Source organism: Platichthys flesus, chromosome 4 (genome assembly GCF_949316205.1).
Source record: "Platichthys flesus chromosome 4, fPlaFle2.1, whole genome shotgun sequence".
NCBI lineage: Eukaryota > Metazoa > Chordata > Actinopteri > Pleuronectiformes > Pleuronectidae > Platichthys > Platichthys flesus.
Genome location: NC_084948.1, coordinates 10,050,269 through 10,072,451, shown reverse-complemented (window position 1 = coordinate 10,072,451; position 22,183 = coordinate 10,050,269). Strand labels below are relative to the sequence as shown.

The 22,183-nt window shown below is 39.8% G+C and overlaps 1 protein-coding gene across 4 annotated transcripts in view; it reads left to right on the top strand.

Annotated features, from left to right (window-relative positions):
• Positions 1 to 22,183, top strand: part of myo18ab (myosin XVIIIA b) — a 112,656-nt gene that overhangs the window by 20,863 nt on the left and 69,610 nt on the right. For all 4 annotated transcript variants that reach the window (XM_062385156.1, XM_062385157.1, XM_062385154.1 and 1 more), the window contains exons 3-10: positions 12,687 to 12,774; positions 14,105 to 14,211; positions 15,435 to 15,611; positions 16,164 to 16,374; positions 17,324 to 17,466; positions 17,689 to 17,789; positions 18,309 to 18,372; positions 18,694 to 18,838. In XM_062385156.1, the coding sequence (XP_062241140.1) occupies positions 12,687 to 12,774; positions 14,105 to 14,211; positions 15,435 to 15,611; positions 16,164 to 16,374; positions 17,324 to 17,466; positions 17,689 to 17,789; positions 18,309 to 18,372; positions 18,694 to 18,838 (1,036 nt within the window). The remainder of the gene's footprint in view (positions 1 to 12,686; positions 12,775 to 14,104; positions 14,212 to 15,434; positions 15,612 to 16,163; positions 16,375 to 17,323; positions 17,467 to 17,688; positions 17,790 to 18,308; positions 18,373 to 18,693; positions 18,839 to 22,183) is intronic.

The window sequence follows — 22,183 nt, the reverse complement described above, 5'->3', positions numbered from 1 at the left end:
TGATATCTACGGATACTGTTCTTGTTATGTCCTCTGCTGTACACTGACCAATGAAGTTTGGTTGTTGCAATTGGAAACGTTTATCTTTGGATGTGTCTGTTTGAAACAGTCACCAGGGTCAGCTCCTTGATCTCAGCATTGTATAGCTCTGTAATAATTATTTTCTTTTCCTGGAGACGTTTGGGAAAAGTTCAGTGTGAATAGATTCTAGAGACTTGTGTCTCATGTGTTTGAGTCAGATCCCTTAAACTTTAGCATAATCTTAAATGTTATTCACATGAACCATACAGAACGAGTTTACGTTCAGTGGGCACAGTGAACAGCCACTGGTTTAGCTAAAAAAACGCGCTTATACTATGTATACATACATAAGGATGTATATATATTTAGTTGCATCCTCCATGGATTTAACTTGTGAAGGTTTATCTTTGCAACAATAAACCTGAGAAAAGGTTTCAGCAAGAATTCAAAGACAAGGCTAGTTCTGCTGTTCATTGACGCAAGAACCTGAAATTATTGTTCAGTTAAATTAATTTTTAAGCTCTTCTCTGTAATCAATCTGTTCACCAATAAGAGAATATACTTGATTTAGAGATTTTCATTAGAAATTACTTTCATCATAAGTGATTTGGTTTGAGAGGCAGCATCAGGAGAAAGAAAACGTTGAGGCGTCTCTCATTCAGTGTGTGTTAAACATCCGGCACATGTTCAAACTTTGCTTCTGCTTTTCTTTGTGCTGCCTCCTTCCTCCTCCGCTGCACAGTAGTTTCACACAGGAAGACAATGCTTAATATATACACGATTATAGTCCTGTTTATTTACTGAAACAGCGGTTAGGGAGAGCAGAGAGGATTTGAGCTGCAGCTCAATACTGTAACGTGGGCTTAAATTGCAGAGCAATGATTGGACAAAGTGTAAAGGTATGTTACTCAAAACTCTTGTTTCTTCAAATGTCCTTGAACAAGCTAAGTGCAAAATTGGCATAACTTATATTTGTAACCATCATTTTTTTTTATGATAGAATAAAATTGAGCTTCTGGAATCTTTGTTTTTTTTTGAACAGTGAAAGTTTGATGTGTCTTTTGACATCAGGTGATGAGCATCTTAAGAAACTGTAGTGCAGCAATTCTGATTGTTACAATGACGGTTTAACTTTGCCATACTATTGGCAACCAAGATGAATTCAATGTTATGCAGCCCTAAACCATAGTATGTCAAATTTAAACTGTCACCTATGTTAGCATGGCGGTAAAACATTTGCTTGCTAACAGGTTCTTACATTCACTATTTATTTATCCAAACAGCCAATATTCTGTTGACACAAACATTAGCTGTAGCCACTCTAGGTAGCGAAATTTCACTTTGTGTTGTTTACCTGCTGCTTTCATATTCATGTATTCACAAGAAAGTATGGTATAAACAGGCAAGTTAGTCTTCACCTTATTTGCCGTAGCCAGGGGAAAATTCTCTTCATGTGCAACTCTCCAATGACTTTATGACGTTTTGTCGATATTGTCATTTTTGGGATTCAAACAAGTCATTCACTGTAGTTGACCCAAACCTAGCATTAGCTCTGTAGCAAAACAAACAGTATGTGAGAGCTGTGTCACATCAGGTGATTGAATGCATCAGCTTTAAAGCCCTATTTATTAGTATTGATGACCTACAAGATCAGCTGTTTCACATAGTATGTTCCCAATTACATTTACACAACCATAGCTGCGTTTGCTTACACACACACGCATACACACACACACACACACATACACACACTCACTAACACACACACACACACACACACACACACACGCACACACATGCACACTCTGAGGCAGCTGAGCAGACAGCAACTGCAGGAGCATGTGTTGAACATTGTGGCTGCTTCTTGGAGTGCGGAGGTGGCGGGGGGAGCTGATGGCAGACCTGTCCTGGACAGACTGCAGAGTCTCCTATTTTTACCCACACTCATATCACAACAGCTGTCCCCACATCTCTTGTCTGTCCCCTGTCAGGAATAGCCAGCCCATAAGAGGCCTCCCACTCTGCCCAGCTCTGCCGGTTCACTCTGCTCTTTGTGTCTCGAGCCGCTTGCTCGGGTCTCCTCAACTTGGAGAGTTTCTAAATTGATTGGTGACGTCTGGGGGATACAGGAGTTGTGGAATTACCTCAATTACAGGTAGTACGATTGACACTTTTTGGGAAAATTCTTTCTTCTTTAGTGTAACATTTCAAACAACCAAGGGGCCTCGAGGCTCCACAGCCCGTGGCACTAATTTTAGAATAGAGTTGGCTAAGTAGAGGCAGGCAGCTTGGGAAGTTTTCCTACTTAAAATCACATTTACAACTGGAGCTTTTGTGCTATTGAGACAATTACCCTCTTTAGAAGTCGATTTGAGTGGAATGTACATTTTGTGGGTTTAATGAGGTGGTTTTTAATTCATGTGCAGTGGGAGCTCACCTGTGTTTAAACTGTGGCACTTTCACTTTTTCATGTTGTGTCACTGCATGAACGTTATTTGTTGTTATGTTTGTTAGTATGACATTGAAATCTAAGATTTTAGACTCTCTATATTTACATCTGTTACCAGGCAATAGTATTATTATATATGGACTTTATGGACCAAATTGTATGATTCTACAAATTTCCATCAATGAAATTAATGATTTATGATCAGTATAATTGCTTATGGAACTATTCAAACATCTGTCATATTTTGACACATCAATAGCAGAAAATATATTAATATTTCTTTTGTTCCTATTATTATTCAGAAAATACAATTCACCAAAGTCTTTAATTTAAATTATTTAAAGCCTGTTGTGCCAATTAACACCTGATAGCTTATGTGATGTAGGAGTCCACCTCCACATCTACACTTTACATATTCACATGGAATTAAAGACTAAAGTTTGACTCACTTTATGTGATGACAACAACCCCCCCTCCCCTAATTCCAGATACAAATGAGACATAGCACTTTTTTCTGAGATCACTTCTGAGCCTTCTGAGTAAACAGTCAAACCCAGATCAGAGTTGTTATTTAAGTTGTTATCAGTGTCCATAAATGAGGAACCCAGCACTGAATTTCTTTAGCAAATATGTGACATTTTAACATTTCTTAATTGCCAATTCACACTGAAGTTATACCATTAGATTATCTTTATATCGGTGAGTCATAGAAGTTTTGTATTTGCAGGTTCCTGAATACCATTTGCAGGTTCCTGAATACCTTTTGATACCAGGAACAGGGATTCCTCTCGGGATGTTGTCAGTCAATTTAAATCCTGGGCAGCCAGATTTTAGGCCTTCCTGCATTTTACGCTACTGTTTATGTCTGTGGTTAATTTGATTTTGATAAATTAAAACTATTAAGAAGAACTTAGTCAAACAGGTTTGTTTAGCTTCTTTGTACAATTTAGCATTACAAACTAGATCTATGTGATGTGTGACCACAGCATCAGTCTATGTTGCCTATAATTGCCTTGCTGGCCCCCCTCTCTCTGAAGGAGTAATTTGGCCCACAGCCCTATGATACCACTATCTAATCCAAAAATAATCCTGTTAGTCAGTGTGCTAATTCAGTGATCAATGATGAAGCCCAGGTCAGACTTATGGCCTCATTTATTACTATTGTGAATGGGATGCATCAGTTGACCGATTCTGAATCTTCACCTTTCCTGCCAATATGCAACTTTAGTGTCCCTAGTTCTTCTCATCACGACACTATTAACTGAAGTCATCATCATCTTTGTTTTTTTATAGGACAGGAGAACTGTGTGTGTAGCCTTCTCCTAAAATCATCTAATACTCTAATTGGTTTTGCCAACTTCAACTGACTTCAGATAACAAAATCGATTCAGTGAAATGTGTTATTGTTGGTAGTAAGAGTGTGTGATATTAATCAGCTTTGTACAAGTAGCCTAAATACTGTATGTAAATACCAGGAGGTGAGCTTCAGTGTTACTGTGGCCTACTGGCTGGTCCATCACTGAGTTTTAACTTTGGGGAATTGTTCTGTTTGTTGCTTTATGAGCTGCTGCAACAACTTTGTTGTGTTTGTAACATACCTGGTATTCTCAACATGAACAATGTCAATATTCATATTCGAAGAATCAATCACATCAGTCACATGGAATCAAATCTTTAATGTGCTTGTTTAGTTGAAAGCATTAAACAGTTATAGCTTTTACCAAATAAAGCCTCTGAACCTGAAACACTGGTTGCCTCTCCAGTTCAAAGGTTGTGTTTGCGCATTTCAATTGGAGTGAGAAGGGAAGCTGTCATCAGCTTAATTTTGTGTGGGTCACATTGTGACAAGGCGAGTAGAGGTTTAATGCAAGTTGACCATGACCATGATTTAATAATGAAGATAAAGAGAGATGAATGAGAAGCAGATCATTACATTTGCTCTATAAACAGATGACATTTATTCCGTACATTTTAGTCATGGGATCATGATGATGATGTGTATTTGACAATATGATCTTGCTTCAAAAAATAACAGTCAAGATCAAGCTCACTAGTTTGAAAGTTTTGTTGGTGAACATTGAAAAGGTTTGCAAGAGTGTTGCTCACTGTTGCGTGCGGTGAGATCATAATCTTTGATTGCTTTTTGCAAGGTTTTGATTTGAGCTTTGGTGTTTTCATTTCTCTAAACCCATACTTTCCAATTCTCCTGTTCATCCTCTGTTTTTTTCTAGATCCTAGATTCACTGCTTTGCCATCATCCTGTGGCTCGGACTACAGAGAGTTGTTCTATGCTCATCTGAAGATCCTAATTCATTTGTCCCTCTATTCTCGCCACTCTTCCTCTCCTAGCTTCCCTCCTCGTGCTGTCATCTCATCAATCACAGCCCATGACAGCAGGTCAGCCAAAATGGCATTCTCATCTCGCTTTTCCTTCTGGGAGAAAAAGGGAAGTCTCATTTGGACATTTCATAAAGCACTCTTTACCCTGCATGGTTTGACAGCGTTTTTCACTGGATCCTAACATGTGTGATCTTTGTGTGTATCACACTCAAGAATTTGATGCCTTCTTACTGTCATGTTTATATTAAGAGTAAATACTAGAGGTGGAGAGACTAATGGAAAATTGCATCCAGGTAAAAGTAGTGTTACTAACCCTGATTAACAATTTTTAAAATAATATTAGTACCTCTGTACCACAGCAAGATGTTCAGACTTGAAGTGTACCTCTACAGAGGGGAATTCTTCCGCCTTTTCATACAATTGACTATTAATTATTAATACAGAATCCACCTTCCTGTAGCCTCACTATAATTAATTTTATAAGAGGGATAAAAATCAGAAATAATAAGACTAGTATTAATTAAAAAGGAACAGGTATCAATTGAATTTATGCAGTAATATTAAGCTGCAAAAATTAAATAGCCTGCACATCAGCCCCAAGCTGAGTAGAAGGTTGTTGTCATAGGTCATCTCTGTCCATCAGCATATTATGACCGATTAGGTTTTATGTTAGGCGACCACTAGAATCACCAGCTGCTTCCACGCTTGCATGGTTTATAATGACCTTATTGTTGTTATTTAAACCGCCTAAGCACTTTTACTTGATACTTTTCAATGCTGTGAGCGCATCCATTTTTGGTTATTGGAATCGTTTGTGTCTAACAGAACAGATTTACACAGAAACGTTGCATGTTTTGAGATTTGCACGGTTGTGTGATGGACAACAGCTTTATACAATATCAAAGGTTTGATTTAGTTTCTTTTTTCATCAACATGTTTAGATCAAAGACGAGAACACACCAGAAAGTACAAGTGTAAGTAACTATGATCATTTAGAGTTTTCATTAGGGTACTTATATTTCCTCTTCAAACCAAAAAAACAGGGAATACAAAAGAGTATACCCCCTGTCTGAATTAAGACATGACTGTAGCCTCCTTAGTCGGTCTTGGAGGGGTATGGTAACCATAGGTATTGTGCGTGTGTGTAAGAATACCCTCTGTATTTAGTGGTGTTTTTATAGTCCTGGTTTTAAAGTTGTATGTCACATTTGCAGTCATATACTTAGCATTCTGTTATAAGTATACCCAGAAAGATTTTCCCTGAAATTTGTTATTAAAGAAGTGAGAAAGCTCAAAGCAATGGTCATAGGAATTTATTGAGGAAGATAAATGGCAGTATATTGTCTAGAGGTGCATCAAAGTTAGACACAATAACTTCACTTTTGTTCTTTTTGGTATATAGACATGATGCCCGGATTGTCATTTATTTCTCATGTCCTTATACTTCCTCTTTTTGCTCTCTATGAGTAGCCAGACAGTGATGGGCTGCCCACCCGGGCCAAGTCAGTGCCAGCTCTAGACCCTGGAAGGGGGTTATTCGGGGTAAAAAGTCCCCCACCATTTTCCCCTACGGAGTCAGTGGGCCGATTCAGGAGTCCCTCCCCCCCTACATTCAGGACACCTGTTAAAGTGCCAGAACGCCTTGAGGCACCATTAAAGAGAGGAGAGCAGTTTAGGAGTCTTGAAACCCCGCAAGCTTCTCTAAACAAAGAGCCAGCTATTAACAGTGAGCAAGAGCAAAATGGAACAATGGGCAAAAGTGTGGTCAATGGTTCAGCCAACAGTAACATTAAACATCCAGGAACCAGCACTAACCAGATGGATGCAACAGATGACCAAGGTCTGACACGCAAGAAGGTAGTAAAGGTTGTTCGTCGTGTTGTCAGGAAGGTCCAACCCACAGATGAGGATGAGACCCCAGCGCCCACACAACCATCAGAGAAATCTCTGCAGGCCACTAAGCTGGCTGCTGAGCCAGTGAAAGCAGCACCAGCTGCAGCGTCTAAGGCCCCGATGATGTCAAAGTTCTCTTTTAAGCATGATGTTATCAAAATGGAGGAAAAGGAGGACATCTCTCGAGGTCTTGCGAACCTCATGGTCAGAGGCAGAACCAGGGAGCCTCGCCCACGACTACGCAATGATGAACGACCAGAAAAAATAGAGTTGGAGAGAAAAAGTGAGAAGAAGGTACAACAAGTTGAGCAAGAAGAAAAAAGGGAAGACCACAAAGAGGATGGAACTACAATAAAGCAACAGGAAGTCAATCACAAACTCACAAGCTCTGGTCCAGTTACACAGAGGGGGAAATCTCCCGTGGTTGCTGTAAACCCAACCAGCCTGGCTTCTATGGGCTCAGCGGCAGCATCTTCCATATTGCCTCATTCCAAACCATCTCTCTCCCCAGCTACTGGCTTGACCCCATCTTCCAAGTCGTTACCCTCGTCTCCACCCCCTAGCGTCACACCTGAACCTAAATCCACCACTACAAATCCTCCTCGACCAACCACCTCAGTCGTCCAAAAAGCCACCTCCCTTTCTACTTCATCCCGCTTTATCCCAGCCCCGAAACCCTCTCAACTTGCATCGCCCGTGAATCCTTCTCCTCCCTGTTCCAATACTGTCCCACTATCTCCCCCTCCAAGAGTCACTGCCATTCAGCAACCAGCTGTCAGTCAACAGGAGGTACAGTACAGTGTCCATACTTCGCATGTCTGGTCAACATTTCAGACGTTCATGTGGAAATTGCATGGCCATTTGAAATGCATGTTTGAAGTAAAAGAGCACTGTGCTGTTTGTTTACAGACCCCACACGTGTGTAAACTCAGTGTGGTGCGGTTCTAGAGTCACTTGATAGCCACTGTACGCAAGCTGTGGGGCATGACATAACATGAAATATTAATCACTTTAACAATAATGAGGGCAAAGTTAACTGAGAATTTTTTTTTCTTTTGAGCTGCTGGCTCTGGCATGGACCAAGGATGGTGATGTCAGTTGCTTCAATTGCTGTCCATCTGTTCAATTTCCCAGCACTTTGGGATAGAACAAGAAAAGGGTTTAGCCTCAATGAGTGTGGCTTGTTGAAAGTTGATAAGCCATGCCCAGTGATAATGGGCAAGAGACTGTGTAGCCATCACTTGTATTATTATGTTCAATTGTAGGTCGATAATCAGTCAAATAAAGCAAAAATATGACCTAGGTCATGGTCTTTATGGTAAAAAGAGATGGGGGTTGGGATCTCAGTTTTACCCACTTGCTAAATTAAAACGATAGCAAGTTTACCAGACTACCATGGAATATGGTTTAAATATTGTTGGTTTTCTTTAATAATGTTGGCAGCTCCCTTAGCTTTTTTGAGTTGCAACAATCTCCTCTCACCATTAAATAAAGCTAGAACAATATGAACAATTTGAGTGACGCCATAACTTGAATTTCAAAACCTCAGGATGATTGACTTTTGTTATGTCTGACAAATTTTGTCATTGCGCTTTAAACTTTGGGTCTTTGGTTTTGGTTGTTTGATTTTGAGCTCAACACAAACGTTTTTCACAACGTTTTTTTCTTTATTTCTAAGAGATTACAGAGATTTTTTGTGGCCGAGAACAGGCACATGGCAGGCACATGGCTCTCCAGGAACTTCACAGATTGTGAACATGGATACAGAAACAACTTTTCAAACTTCACTAGGTATTAGTCTACTCCAGAACAGATAATCCACTGTTAGATTATCAAATGACTGTGTTGAATTTGAAATGAATTATGTTTTAGAGTCCAAATCCATAAGAAATAGGTAATTTCTAATTCCGTTTGTAGGACAGATATTGAGTTTTTAGATATGCTCACATACTGCCATGCACACTATAGTTGCAGAGGGATTGGGGTTTTGCCCTGGAGGATTGGCCTAAGAATATTACATTGATTTAACCCAGTGGAATTTATACTGGCTCTGTGTGTTTTCTTCTCACTTGCTTGGCTTGATTTAATATTTCACTCTTAACCAGACAACGATGTTATATAGTGTGTGGAAGTTATAGATTATTTTATGTGCGCATGCTGTTTGAAGCTCGGTTGTGCATTTATTTGCTTAACAGTGTTTTCACGTTGGATCAATTCAAACTGCTGCTGTCATTACGATAACACAAGTGTGTGTTTGTCTCTGTGCAGACTTGGTTACATGTAATACATAACTTTAAACTTGTGTGGCTGACAGGGTGTTAGACTTGTAATAGGAATTCATCAAATATTCATATATTTTGTAAATGTGTGTTGTCATAGGCTTTGCTTCTTCTGTACCAGTAGGCCTAGTTTCAATGTGTTGCTTGCTGCTTTGACTCGTAGGAGACACGGCTCAGTCCCAACGAGGAGGCTCAGAGACGCCTGATGAGGATCTTCAATGCCCCTGTAAATCCCCCTGCTGTCCATCTGCATGTTGTTGATGTGCTCTCTCTGGTTCATGTGTGTCTTTTTATGTCATGTCAACAACTCATGTTTATTGCGTGTTGGTGTATGCTTATAGAGGCACATAGCAGAGAGAACTAGGGTGTCTGTTGCCATCCTGACTGAGGCAACTGTTGGTCTGTCAGTTGTGACTCATGACGGTGTGAAATGTTATCCTCTCTGCTGGTGCCTGGCTTCAAAGCTCGAGCCCTTATTAGTGTAACTCTGATCCTGTGTTTCCCACACTTATACTTACCTATTTTTTTAATTTACCTGCTGGCTGTCGCTGCTGTCACAGCTGAATCCGTTTCCCAGCTAAACATTTTGGACTCTTTATTTCAGCTGATTGGAAAAGTTGATACCCACACCATTGAATTTTGCAGTTATGTTTATTGGTCCTGTCTGAGTCTTTAAAGTTTGAGTATCAACCAATGCTTTGACAAGAGTAAATTTAAATACTTTTATTTACTTAAATGTTGATTAAATATACTTTGTGACACATTAAAAACAAATCTCACACCCCGATTTCCACCTGCTATGGAGGTCTAGATTCAAAACTATTGTCATTAGCTGCGTTTTGACCAAAAGCACCATTAGGACCTAAAAGGTTAGACTAGGGAGGATAAGGGAAATTAGACTGCTGACTTATAAACAACTGACAACCATGACGTGCTGTTCCACTCCGGTCAATCAGGTAATGGCAATGCAGCAAACTAAACAACAATTATAAATGAACTCAAGTAGGGATCAGCTTTGGTTTTATGAGAGAAGAGCAAACACACAAACCTGGCTCGCCATCTAGTCACTCATGAGATGAACATTAATTGGCAACAGGTGATGAGTTTTTTGGCAGAAGCAACGTCCCAACATCCTAAACTTGACCGATATCTGAATGTTTTTATACACAGAATTAAAGGAGGAAAGAAACCAGTCAGTGACGTGAATCAGAGCTCGTTGAATTCAGAACCTTGCTGTTTCAATTATGAACACATCAACGCCCAACAGAGTCTGAGTTTATATCGGGCTGTGTATGAAAGTGACGCATATTAACAGCTGAATGTATTTACGGCTTTTATTATGTGTAGTTGAGCTTTCTAAAGTTGTACTTGATCTCATTCATTTTTATACCCAGGGGCTTGTAACACATTTGACTTGGCTCTCAAAGAAGCTCTGTTTCTCTTTTGTAGTGAAGATCAAACCAGGGGTTGAGTCAGCTGTCAGGAATAAAATGACATGTGAACATAACTTTTACCTGTGTAGTCCAAATGTTGGCCCGAACTGACTAAATTATCAGATAGGCCTGTGAAATTCTGACTGGGTTACAAGCCTTATGCTTAACATCACTTATCATCACAACCTGAACACCCTCTACCAAGCAAAGGGTATTTTAGTCCATCTGGTTTAATATTTACCTATATGAGTTTGATATTAAGGCTCTGGCCTTCAGCTTGAAAGCACATTGTGTTTCTTATAACCTTTTTGCAGTCTGCCCCCTCATAGTTACTTATTTTAAGCAATTTCCACTTTTCCGTTGCTCGGTCTCATGACCATGCTTTTGTTGCCATGCACTGCATTTTATTCATGCAAATTTCCATGTTGACCTTGTCTTGTGCCTCCCCCTCGCTCTCTTTCCCTCTCTCCACGCCTTACTCAATCTGCATTTGCTGGCTGCCACCGTCTCTGTGGCTGCTTTGTGGCTAAGCTGGAGCCAGCAGCAGTCAATGTTTCATCCTCTGTCCAAGCCCCAGCCCCTGCCGCCCTGCAGCCTCAGGGTTCCCTCCAGGTACAGCAGCCCCCATGCCAACCGCCGGTGCCCGTGGCTGGAATTTGTACTTGTGTTGCTTGTTGTAGTGTAAGGCCCAGAAACCCTGGAGCTTTCTTCCTGGTTTGATATCTGAACATGAACTCATTCATGTTAAGGATAGCTGATAGCTGTCTCAAAAGTCTGAATTATTCTAAAGCGTCTTGACGGATCATTCCTTGTAGTGTTGTCATTGTGAGCTGCAGTTTCTAACTTGTGAATATGATGTTAATACTTATTTCATGACACATTAGGCTGATAGACTCTTGTGCTGTTATATCTTTGTTATTGTTGTGTCGCTAATTATTATGGTTAAGGTGCTCTCAGTGCTCTGTTTTGCGACATGATGGGTTCATGGCTGACTCGGACATCCAATTTATTCCATCAATCTTTTTGTATTTTAACAATGACACTGTACATCGTTTAAAGCAGTTCTACGATGATATTTGCCTCATGCTTGTAGTTTGAACTGGATTTTCCCTCCCAAAAGTATACCGACCCTTTGTCATATGCAGCGACACAATGAAGAGTTTTTCATATTATCTTATATATTGGTCTGTGTGTGTGTGTGTGCATGTTGCTCATATATAACTTTGACCTTTGACCTCCTCATGCTGGCCAAATCAACAGGGCTCAGTGGAAGAGGATCCTGTGGCCCTTCTTCAGGCATCTCATGCTGCAGCGCAGCAACCCCAGGTCTGGCCTGCACTGTGCCTGAGTGTGATTCACCAACAGCTCGTCCCACATTCACCAGTGTTCACTTTGGAGTGTTGTGCTGTGTTGTGCTCTCTCCCTCTGCTTGTGAAGTTGTGTGTGTGTGTGTGTGTGTGTCCTGTTTACTTTTCCCTAATCTTTGAGAAATGTACTGCAAGTATTCATCAAAAGATCAGACTTAATTTGGTCCTTAGTTTACATGAAAAATTTCCTTACTTTATCTTAACTTATTTATATTATGCATTTGTATTGCATTTCCTCTAGTTTTCTTGTTTTTCGTTTGTTCACTAGGTTTGCTTTTAAACCCATTAACTGTATATAAAGGTGGACGATGTGTCTTGACTACCTCCCACTGTGCAAAAATGAAGCCCAAATATCCCAGACACGGATGGCACCATCCTGAGTTTTTTTTACTGCAGAGTCTGCAGTACTGATCGTGGTGTAGAAGTGCTTAATTGAAGTCCAGCTGATTCACGTGCTTGACCAATCGACAGTCACCTAAACACTTAAACATACATCAGTGTGATAAGGTCTATCTAAAATTACAGAAACCATCTTTGGGAATCATGTATTTTAGATGTACTTATTTGTATGGTTCATGTCCCATCTGCTAACATAGCAGAGGCGACCAGATGCCAGGAGGTGATCAAGATGATTTGGCTTCACTTTTGGGGAGCTGTAATGTCGTCCATCCTTATACGATTATGGTTAAACCCCTTTCACACACCCCTGAAGCTTGTTACATTGACATGTTTCTGGTTTTCACACTTGACAAGCTTCCCTTCATGACCTTTCAGCATGTGCTGGTTTAGAATATAAAATGGAAAAGTTGGCGATTTCCAAAAGTCCTGATGTGACTGAGTGCTGTGAATTTGACAGATATAACTTTCTTCCACTCATTTTCTCTCTGTACTTTCTGTCCACCAGGTGAAGACAGAGGAGCAGATCTTAGCAGAGCAGGCCTGGTATGGATCAGAGAAGGTCTGGCTTGTCCACAAAGATGGCTTCACCCTGGGTGAGCTGAGACTCATCCTTTTATTTGTATAGTGTCATCTCCATCGAGCCACTAGGAAGTTAAAAAATGGGATGGTCATTTAAAAAAGCAAATATAAACTCCCCCTGCTATCTAGTACTTTCAATTTAACATTCTTACTGAAAAGATGTCATGATAACATCTTGTAAATGTTGAGAAAGCCTCAGTTTGAACCCAAACCCACTAATTGTGTTGGGTAAACGTAACGGTTACTGAAACTGAATATATAAAAAAAATATGTACTGAAGATGACAAGTCAGGAACTCTAACAATATGTTGATATCATTTTTTGATTGCACACAGAGATTAAATTGATATCCTCCATGAAAATCCAATGTTGACCCATTCATCCACCACAACCTTTTCCTCTTGTAGACATTATCTCACTTAATTTGACCTTATCTTACATTCTTATAGGGATTGTCAGCCCAAAACAAAAATGCACTCATTATAGACTCACTACTAAACACTTATGGAGTTTCAGGGGTTAACAGTGTTGGAGCCAAATCTAATACAATTGTAAGTCGCTTTGGATAAAAGCGTCAGCTAAATGATATGTAATGTGATATGTAATGTAAAAGCAAATGTTGACCGATTCTTCAAATTTCAATAAGCAACCCGAAAAAAAATTAAATTCATCCATACTGCTCCTGTGGTGTAATCAAATTGTCCGTAAGCCAGACATTCAAATCCGATTCAAAGTAGGTCATTTAAACCTTGTTTTAGGCCTAAACGTCTGCTGGTGTGCAGACGCAGGTCCAGAGGAGGATATCGAGGACATTTAGACTAAAAACATGGTGTAAATGAGGCCATTTCCAGTTGAAATTCAATGCCTGGGCTTATGGACATTAGGTTTACACCACAGGAGAAGTGTTATTTTTTTTACACTTGAAGAAGTAGACACCATTTACTTCAATTTTACTGGATTTAGCTTCAATGCTGTTCACCCAAGAGACTCCAACTTCCAACACTTGTTCATCGGCATAGTGGTATGTAAATAGTGAGTGTATTTACATTTTTGGGGTGAACCATCCCTTTAAGCCGTTCTGCTACAAATTGGCCTTTGATATATGCCTGACCGTGGAAGATTTAAAGAATTCCACCTCTTATGTGGAGTTAATGAAGTGATGCTTTGCAAAGATGTGCACTTTCCTGTACACAGTTTTTAACTAAATCCCATCTGGTGAAAATGGAAGCCATTGTTTTATAAATACCTGAATATATGCATTTTTCTTACCCTGGTGAGAGTACAGTAGCAACGCATTGCACTAGGCTAACATCTGTCAGTGTGTCCTGTCTTTTCTCCGCACAGCCACTGTGGTTAAGACAGAGGATGGTTCCCTGCCAGAGGGCAAGGTGAAAATCAAACTGGAGCACGATGGGACACTACTGGATGTGGACGAAGACGACATTGAAAAGGTGAGTGGGAGAGAAGGTGCACCAGGGCTAATCTGTTCAGATTGAGTGGATCACTTAAACTTGAATTTGATGACAACTGTTCATGACCCGAACCAACTGATTGCTTTTTGTAGTGTCCAAATACTTCATGAACTTAATAAACAGCAGTGTTTCACGAATGATATTTTAAAGAATGAATCAGATTTCATCATGTCTTGTACAGCGTATTACTGCTTCAATTGAGGTATATCACAGGTAGATATTTGTTTGCTTTCATAAGTCATCCCACACTCAAGTCAGATATTCGTTTCAAAATTAAATTGAATCAAGAGTTAGTTTATTTTATTTATTCAGCAGCTAACATGGAAAATCAAGAGATAGAGCCAGATCTAGCCTGAAGCTAATGGGCATCAGCAGGCCAACAGAGGACACTGACAGCCATCCGGAATGATGGAAAAGGTTTGGGACAGTTCAGGAAGCTTGGCAGGTGGCAGCTGCCAACTGTTGACATTTGCTCACTTGGCTGCAGCTCTTTTCCCACTCAGATGTTTCTCAAACCTCTGAAGATTTGTTAACTGGACTAAAACAGCCTTTGTTATTTATGCCGATGCCAAGATTTTGACAGTGATACTCTAAACATCACCCAGAGGACAAAAATGTGTCAGTCATTTGGTTGATGATTTAATGATTTCACTGACCCCCTGTTTAATGGTCTATCCAGATATCTGCAGAATCACTGTCAGTATAGATTTGACTGCAAGAGGAAGGGGTCGTTTTTTAGACCCATAAGATAAAAGTCAGAGGCGGGCAAAATGCTGCTCTTCTTTTCGAGGTCTCTTGTGCAGACCCAAATCAACATTGTGCATTCTGTATCCTCTTATAACTAATGTATGTGTACACAAAGCCAGATCTATCTTTTTCTGATTGTATATAAACAATAACATCAGTGGTTACACTAGCAGTTAATGATGTATATGAAGCATTTTGGATTTAATAGTTGCAGAGTTAGTGTCATTGGAGGAGGGGTGTTTTCCTAGTGGGAATCAACCTGACCCGAAAGTGCTTGAACCCAGGCATAGTTATGGCCCTGGATAATTTCAAAGCACCACCTTGACCTTAGAACTTAGACTAACACCTGTTTATACTATAAGTCCAAGGGTTTCCCCTGATCAGGTTAAATATTTTGTATCTGGTTACCATCTATGCCAACATTGCTATACACCTCTCTACCCTTCCATTTGCAGGCCAACCCTCCATCATATGACCGATCAGAGGACCTGGCTTCACTGCTCTATCTGAATGAATCCAGTGTGATGCACTGTCTGAGGCAGCGCTATGGAGGAAATCTGATTCACACCTACGCCGGAACCAACATGGTGGTCATCAACCCCCTCAGCACACCCTCCATGTACTCTGAGAAGGTAAGTTTCAGACTGATGGCTGGACCCTACAGCAGTATCCTGTTTTTAAACCCATGATTTAACTCTGATTTCATCCTATTTTGGTTCCCAAGAAGAAGAACTGCTACAGCAGAAATAATCTAGTTGTGATGTTGAGCATAGATTTGGGTAGAAGAGATATCATCGAAAAACTCAACACATTTCTAAGTGTGTTTAACCTATGAGGACCCAAGACACAAAATTAAAGACACATAGACAGAATTGTCAACATTTACCAAACTAAACCTTCTCAGAAAGCGGATAGAGACATGAAATATAAATTATTCAATAGCTTAGGTAACCTCATGGTTGTTTTCATCAATGAAACACTGTTGTAATCTGCTTCCATATAGCTCTACTTGATTAGCTGGTAAGCCTTTTATGACCTCAGTGATTACTGTGGGTTTCTGAGTGAAAAAACTCTTCTCTCAGTGCTCTAACATACCTCATACCCATAACTGTCCATGTCCTTCTCTTGTGCTCCTCCCGTGCTGCATGTTTCTTCCTCCTCCACCTTTGCTCCTCCCTCATAAGGTGATGCACATGTTCAAAGGCAGCCGGCGCGATGACTCGGCTCCTCACATCTACTCTGTGGCTCAGTCAGCCTACCGCAACCTGCTCACTACTCGGCAGGATCAGTCAATCGTGCTGCTGGGCAAATCTGGCAGTGGCAAGACCACCAACTGTCAGCACCTGCTGCAGTATCTGGTCTCCATCGCTGGCAGCACGGGCAAAATCTTCTCTGGTGAGTCTGCAGACTGCATATAATGCAGATCACATGAATTTGAATAACGTTGTGCTGTATATGCTGCATATGGCAATGGGGACTGATTTTAAATGTCTAATATCGGAATATAACATGGTCTTCGTTTTTCTAAACTTTCATTGAAAATTAAAAATTTGCAGGTAAAAGTAATAATATCAATAATAAATCCTCATTGCACTGGAAAAGTAACAGTGCATATCTAAAAATCCGAAGTTGAAAGAGGAGGTTATTCTATAACTATGAAAATATGGCCTTTGTTAAAAAAAACAGGAATCATTCTTTAATGCATCCCTCTCTTCAGTTTCATTGTCAGTGCTAAAGACAAGCGGTAAATGTGTTGGTGAGATTTAGACTGAGACAATAACAAACCCCAATGACAACAATGAAGACATCAGTATTTGATTCATACTGTTTACAGTTTTTGGCTGAGTTTCACCCACTAAATCTCATATGGAATAAGCTCTTTTTAGATGATACTGAACCTATGTTCGAACAAGATGTTGTAGAAACAAGTTCAACAACTGCTTCAAGCACAGCAGTTAATTTCCACCTGCACCCACAGTAAGACAGAGTGCTTTATAAATCCAACAGGGAAATAGCAGTGTTGCAGGAGCCACTTCACATAAATCACAGTCAGCACTAAAAGTGTATGTTTGTTTTACACAGTAAAGACTAACTTTTCTTTTCTATGGTAGGGAAGAATTATTAACATGTTTGATGTCTTTTGGGATAATCATGAAAGTGTTTAGATGTTTGGTGTTTGCAATATAGCGGCAGCAGAGTGGAGTTGATGATGTTGCATACTGAGTCAGCAGCTGCTGATGAAGGGATACCACTGTTACATGTGTTACAGTTAGTGTTGATTCTACAGAGGCACCTCAAGTCTTCAAATCTGTTATTTATCTATTGATTTTATTTTGTAACACAGCTGAGAAGTGGCAGGCAGTCTACACCATCCTGGAGGCTTTTGGCAACAGCTCCACGTCTATGAACACTAATGCCAGCCACTTCTCCCATGTCGTGTCCCTCGACTTCGACCAGGCTGGGCAGGTGGCCTCTGCCTCTATCCAGGTTAAACACACACTCACACTTCCTCCTTCAGTCACTTCACTCCACACATTCAACACTTAATGTATATGCATAGCTTCAATAAACTGAAACAATCCAAAGTCTTTACAAGTTGAGGGTTTGCAGACTGCAACAGTCCAGACACTGAGATCCTCTCACACTACCACACACATTATTGAGTATCTCCACATCAGCCCTCTGTGACTAATGTTGTCTCCTGTTTAGACGATGCTGCTGGAGAAACTGAGGGTGAGCAGACGACCTGAGGGAGAGTCCACCTTCAACATCTTTTACTACATGTTGGCCGGAGCTGACAGCAGCCTGAGGTGAGTTATTGATATGACTGTAGTTTGGTTTGAGTGTCACAACCAATCTGGGAAGTTTAGGGATTTTTCTCAGAGATGTATTTGATCATTGGCTGTGTCTGAAATTACACTGTTTTTTATACTGTTTTTTTTTTTTTACTATTTAATAAACACACAGTTTACTGAAATGAGTTGTGTCAGATATTGGACTGACATGTGGGACTTTTCAGTCATTATTATCCTGTGCTGTAACTGAATGGAAGAGACACCATTAACTTTTGTTGTAAATATATTTAAAAGCAGAATTTATTTTACTCAGCTGGTTAGTATGACCTTTTTTTCACCATCAAGTCAAAAGGAGTATAGGAATATTGATAAAGGTTATCTGATACTGGTTTTCTCTTATTATGGTTCATTAATCATTATGTCTGAATAAGAAATCGTGTTTTTGTTTCGTCTTTATATTCTCTGATAGTCAGCATTTTACCGACTCTTTTGTTGACATTCTCCCTGATCCCATGATTTTACCCTTCTCATCAGAACGGAGCTGCACTTTAACCATCTGGCTGAGAACAGTGTTTTTGGGATCATACCACAGTCTAAGGTAACAAGAGACATTTTCACTGAAATTAAATTAAATTTTCATATTTTCTGTATGTTTTTTTCTGAGCCCTGTGTTATAACCCAACCAATGCCTGAGCTCGGAGTAATTTACTCTAATATACATTTACTTTAATAATACAACATTTTGCAGTTGAAAGTTACATTTTTCTGAGAAATTACAGAATAGTGACCCTATTCTCTAATTCTGTACTTCAAAAAATGTTTCCTGACATAGTCAATGATACCAATATATCTGTTATCAGCTACTGTTACACTGGACAGATAGATCTTATATAATGTGATCTGATGTGATCTTCCTCAGCCTGACGACAAGCAGCGAGCCTCGCAGCAGTTCACCAAGCTGCAGGCGGCCATGAAAGTACTGGGCATCTCTGGTGATGAGCAGAAAGCCCTTTGGCTCATCCTAGGGGCCATTTACCACTTGGGAGCTGCTGGAGCCACTAAAGGTAGGAGCTCCCATATGACTGACTGAAAATATTTCTGGACTAGTGTCTGAAGACTTATACTGAACTGCTCGGCACATGATGATATCATAGATATAAAATGGTGCATGTGTTTGCTTAAATAACACATGGGTGTAAACAGAGGTGTAGAGGGATTTTAGAATGTGAAAGAAAAAAGAGACCAAGGAATTGGGTCAGACATTCCCAGAAAGAAAAACAAACATTGTTTTACAGATTTTTAAAAATGAACAAAAGGAATTCATATCTTTAACAAAATACACTTCTTTATCCATGACCTCCCAAAAGCAGTGGAAAAGCTCACCAACTGAACTGGTCAGTAGGGTCAGTGTAACTTGACGACTATGATCTCATTTACTGTATCACTATCTATTTTCACTAAATGACCCAGTGTGATGGTGTTTTCTTATGGAAGATAAATAGAAAAGCAAATGTCATCAATACAGAAGTCGCTAACCAGACTACATTTCACACCTAATGAACAAGATACAATCTGCATAGAGCAATGGAATCAACAGTAAACGTTGCCTTCAGGTGCTCCTCCTAAGACTTTACTTTCAAGGTTTCAGGGATTGAAAATAGGACATGGCACATTTTCCTCTGCTATATTTAGGTGGAGGCCACAACTTATTTCCTCCATGTCTGAGCACTTGGTTTATCCGGTTTAACCAGCAGCTTGTTTCTCTGCGCTGCCAACCAAACTTAAACTCATTACTCAACATCAAATTATCCACAAACTGTATAGATGTAAACCCAACTCCATATCACACAGCAGTGGAGTCTACCTACTGCCACTAGGTGTCAGTCTTGATATTTGAATAAACACTTTTTGGACATGTTGACTGCAACACTAACCAGGATGATATGATAATAGGATTATAAAATGCTGTTTAAACAGATTTTTTTTTGTACATGTCAACATAAAACGACAAATTAAAAAATATTATAGTGGTAATGAACTATGGAGATAGTTGTTGTTTTATTTGTCCAGTTAATGATGTATCTATCAAAGACTTCTTAGAAGTCTCTCAACAACGCTGCAGTGGTCTGCTCCCATCCAGCCACTGCAGCACTGGTGAGGTCCATCATTTCTTCTTTAGTCAGCGTTCTGTTGGTGCTGGAGAGGTTGAGGCTGGACTTCAGTGCATAAACATCAAGTTCTTCCACACAAGTCTGGCATTACCAGTTTTAGACCCTGCTTTATGTGCAGGAGTATTGTCATTTAGAAACAGATAAAGTTCTTTGAAGTGCATCAAAGACAAAAGCCCAAAAAAACAGACACAGACCGAACAAGACACAGAAGTGCGTGGAAAGGGCTGTTCGTATACTTCTGGCCATATCATATATCTACATGGTTAGAATCAAATAGAGGAAGTACATTTTTGAATAATTATTTTTTTATCTTTTGCAAAACCATTAATTGGTTTATAAATTATAGCAGTCGAAAGCAGATGAATGTGACTCGAAGAAACACTAACAGGCACATATCTGTATGTGTTAATGCGATTCCTGTCTACATGACTGACATTGACAGTGACATATTTGACACGGACAAAGAAATCCTGAAGGGTGTGTGGGCTGTTCGCTCCCCAGTTAAATGAATATTTCATTACCGTATATATTTATTTTCCTGAAGTGGTGGCCTACCTGTATAATAAACCACTTCAGGAAACCACAACATGAAACTAACCATATTGATGGATTTTATTAATATTTGCCTAGGGTTTGTACCCTTCCAACTGGAATAAACAACTTGTCCAAATCAGATATGGAGAATTACCCCCTGTGTTAACATCGTACAGTAACTAAAACAAAACATCTTGTAGCTTGAATATTAAAATGGTGTCTGATATTTTGAAATCTCCCGAGTCTGCACTGGCTGTTCCTGCACGTAGAAGAATGTGCTTTTAGTTGAGTTAATTGTCTTTTTGGGGGGGGGAAATGCTTCAAGGACGTGTGCCAGTCCAAAGTATCTTTTAACATCCACTGGTACTGACATGTCTAACCTCTCAGCTCACTCCTCCAAAGCATGATGGGTGGTTATCGGTCAATGTTGTTTAATACTAATGTTTATGCATTCCTGTACCTTTGAATTGATGAATTCATGAATGATTTTATCTCTAACCCCCTCTCTTTACTTGCATGTTTGCATGCTGTGTCCTATCATACACAGACGGAGATGAAGGTAAACAAAAAAATAACACATGTCGTTGCGAGTTTACTTCAGAGCCTATCTTGTTGTTTTTTCTGTCTTAATGTCCGTCCAGGCCTTTAAGGCTCAGTGTGTACAATTTTGTGACATAAAGTGGTGAAGTTGCATGTTGCAGATGAATACCCCTCACCTCCCCCTCCCCTTTCAAACAGGAAAGGGAATCTGTGGTAACCTTCAGTTTTTATAAAAACTCAAAAGGTGTGTGGTTTGTCCAGTCTGGGCCACTACAACAAACATGGCGGCCTCCTTAGAGAGGACCCCCTCATGATATAAATAAAAAGTATAAAGGGCCCATTCTAGGGTAAATAAAACAACAATTTGTCTAATGTAGATGAAAACACTTGTGAAAGCATCACAAGGATTATTTTATATACAATTTCTGTCTATAGATCCCTTTCACCTAAATCTTTCACACTGGACCTTTAAGTCATCAGCGTAGTTATTGTTCATGCCTCTCCTACCTCTCTCTTCACCTCCTCACTCCCTCAAGTCAGTTTTTCATGTCTAGCCGCTAGATTTTAAATACATACTCAATACAAATCAGGCCTGTCAGAAAAAGAAATGCACTCACTGAGCACATTGTTAGGAAAACCATATTAATACTGGGTAGCTCCTGTCTTTGCTATCAAACAGCCTCAGTCATTGATTCCAAAAAGATGTTGAAAGTTTCCACTTAGATTCTGCTGCATGTTGAAATGCATCACATCATCTCTGCATATTTGTCCGCTCCACATTCATGCCATCAATCTCCTGTTCTACCCAATCACAAAGGTTCTACTGGATTCACATCTGGTGACTGAGGAGCTCACTGCAGTTCACTGAATCCAATAAAACAAGTAGAAACTCTCACTTCCTTGGATCAGCAGTTTCACATTTACCCAAACCAGTCTATCTGACACCAACAACCATGTCACAGTCAAAGTCACTGAGGTCATATTGTCTTTCCAAACTGATGTTTGATGTGGACATCCTGACCTGCATCTGCATGACTTCATTACCTGCTCTGCGGACATATAATTGTCTGATTGTATTATTAAATTCCTGATAAAGTGCTCAGTGGGTGTAACTGTTCTACAGACGAAAAACTTACCTGAAGAAGAGAATCTGTCAGTTTGCAC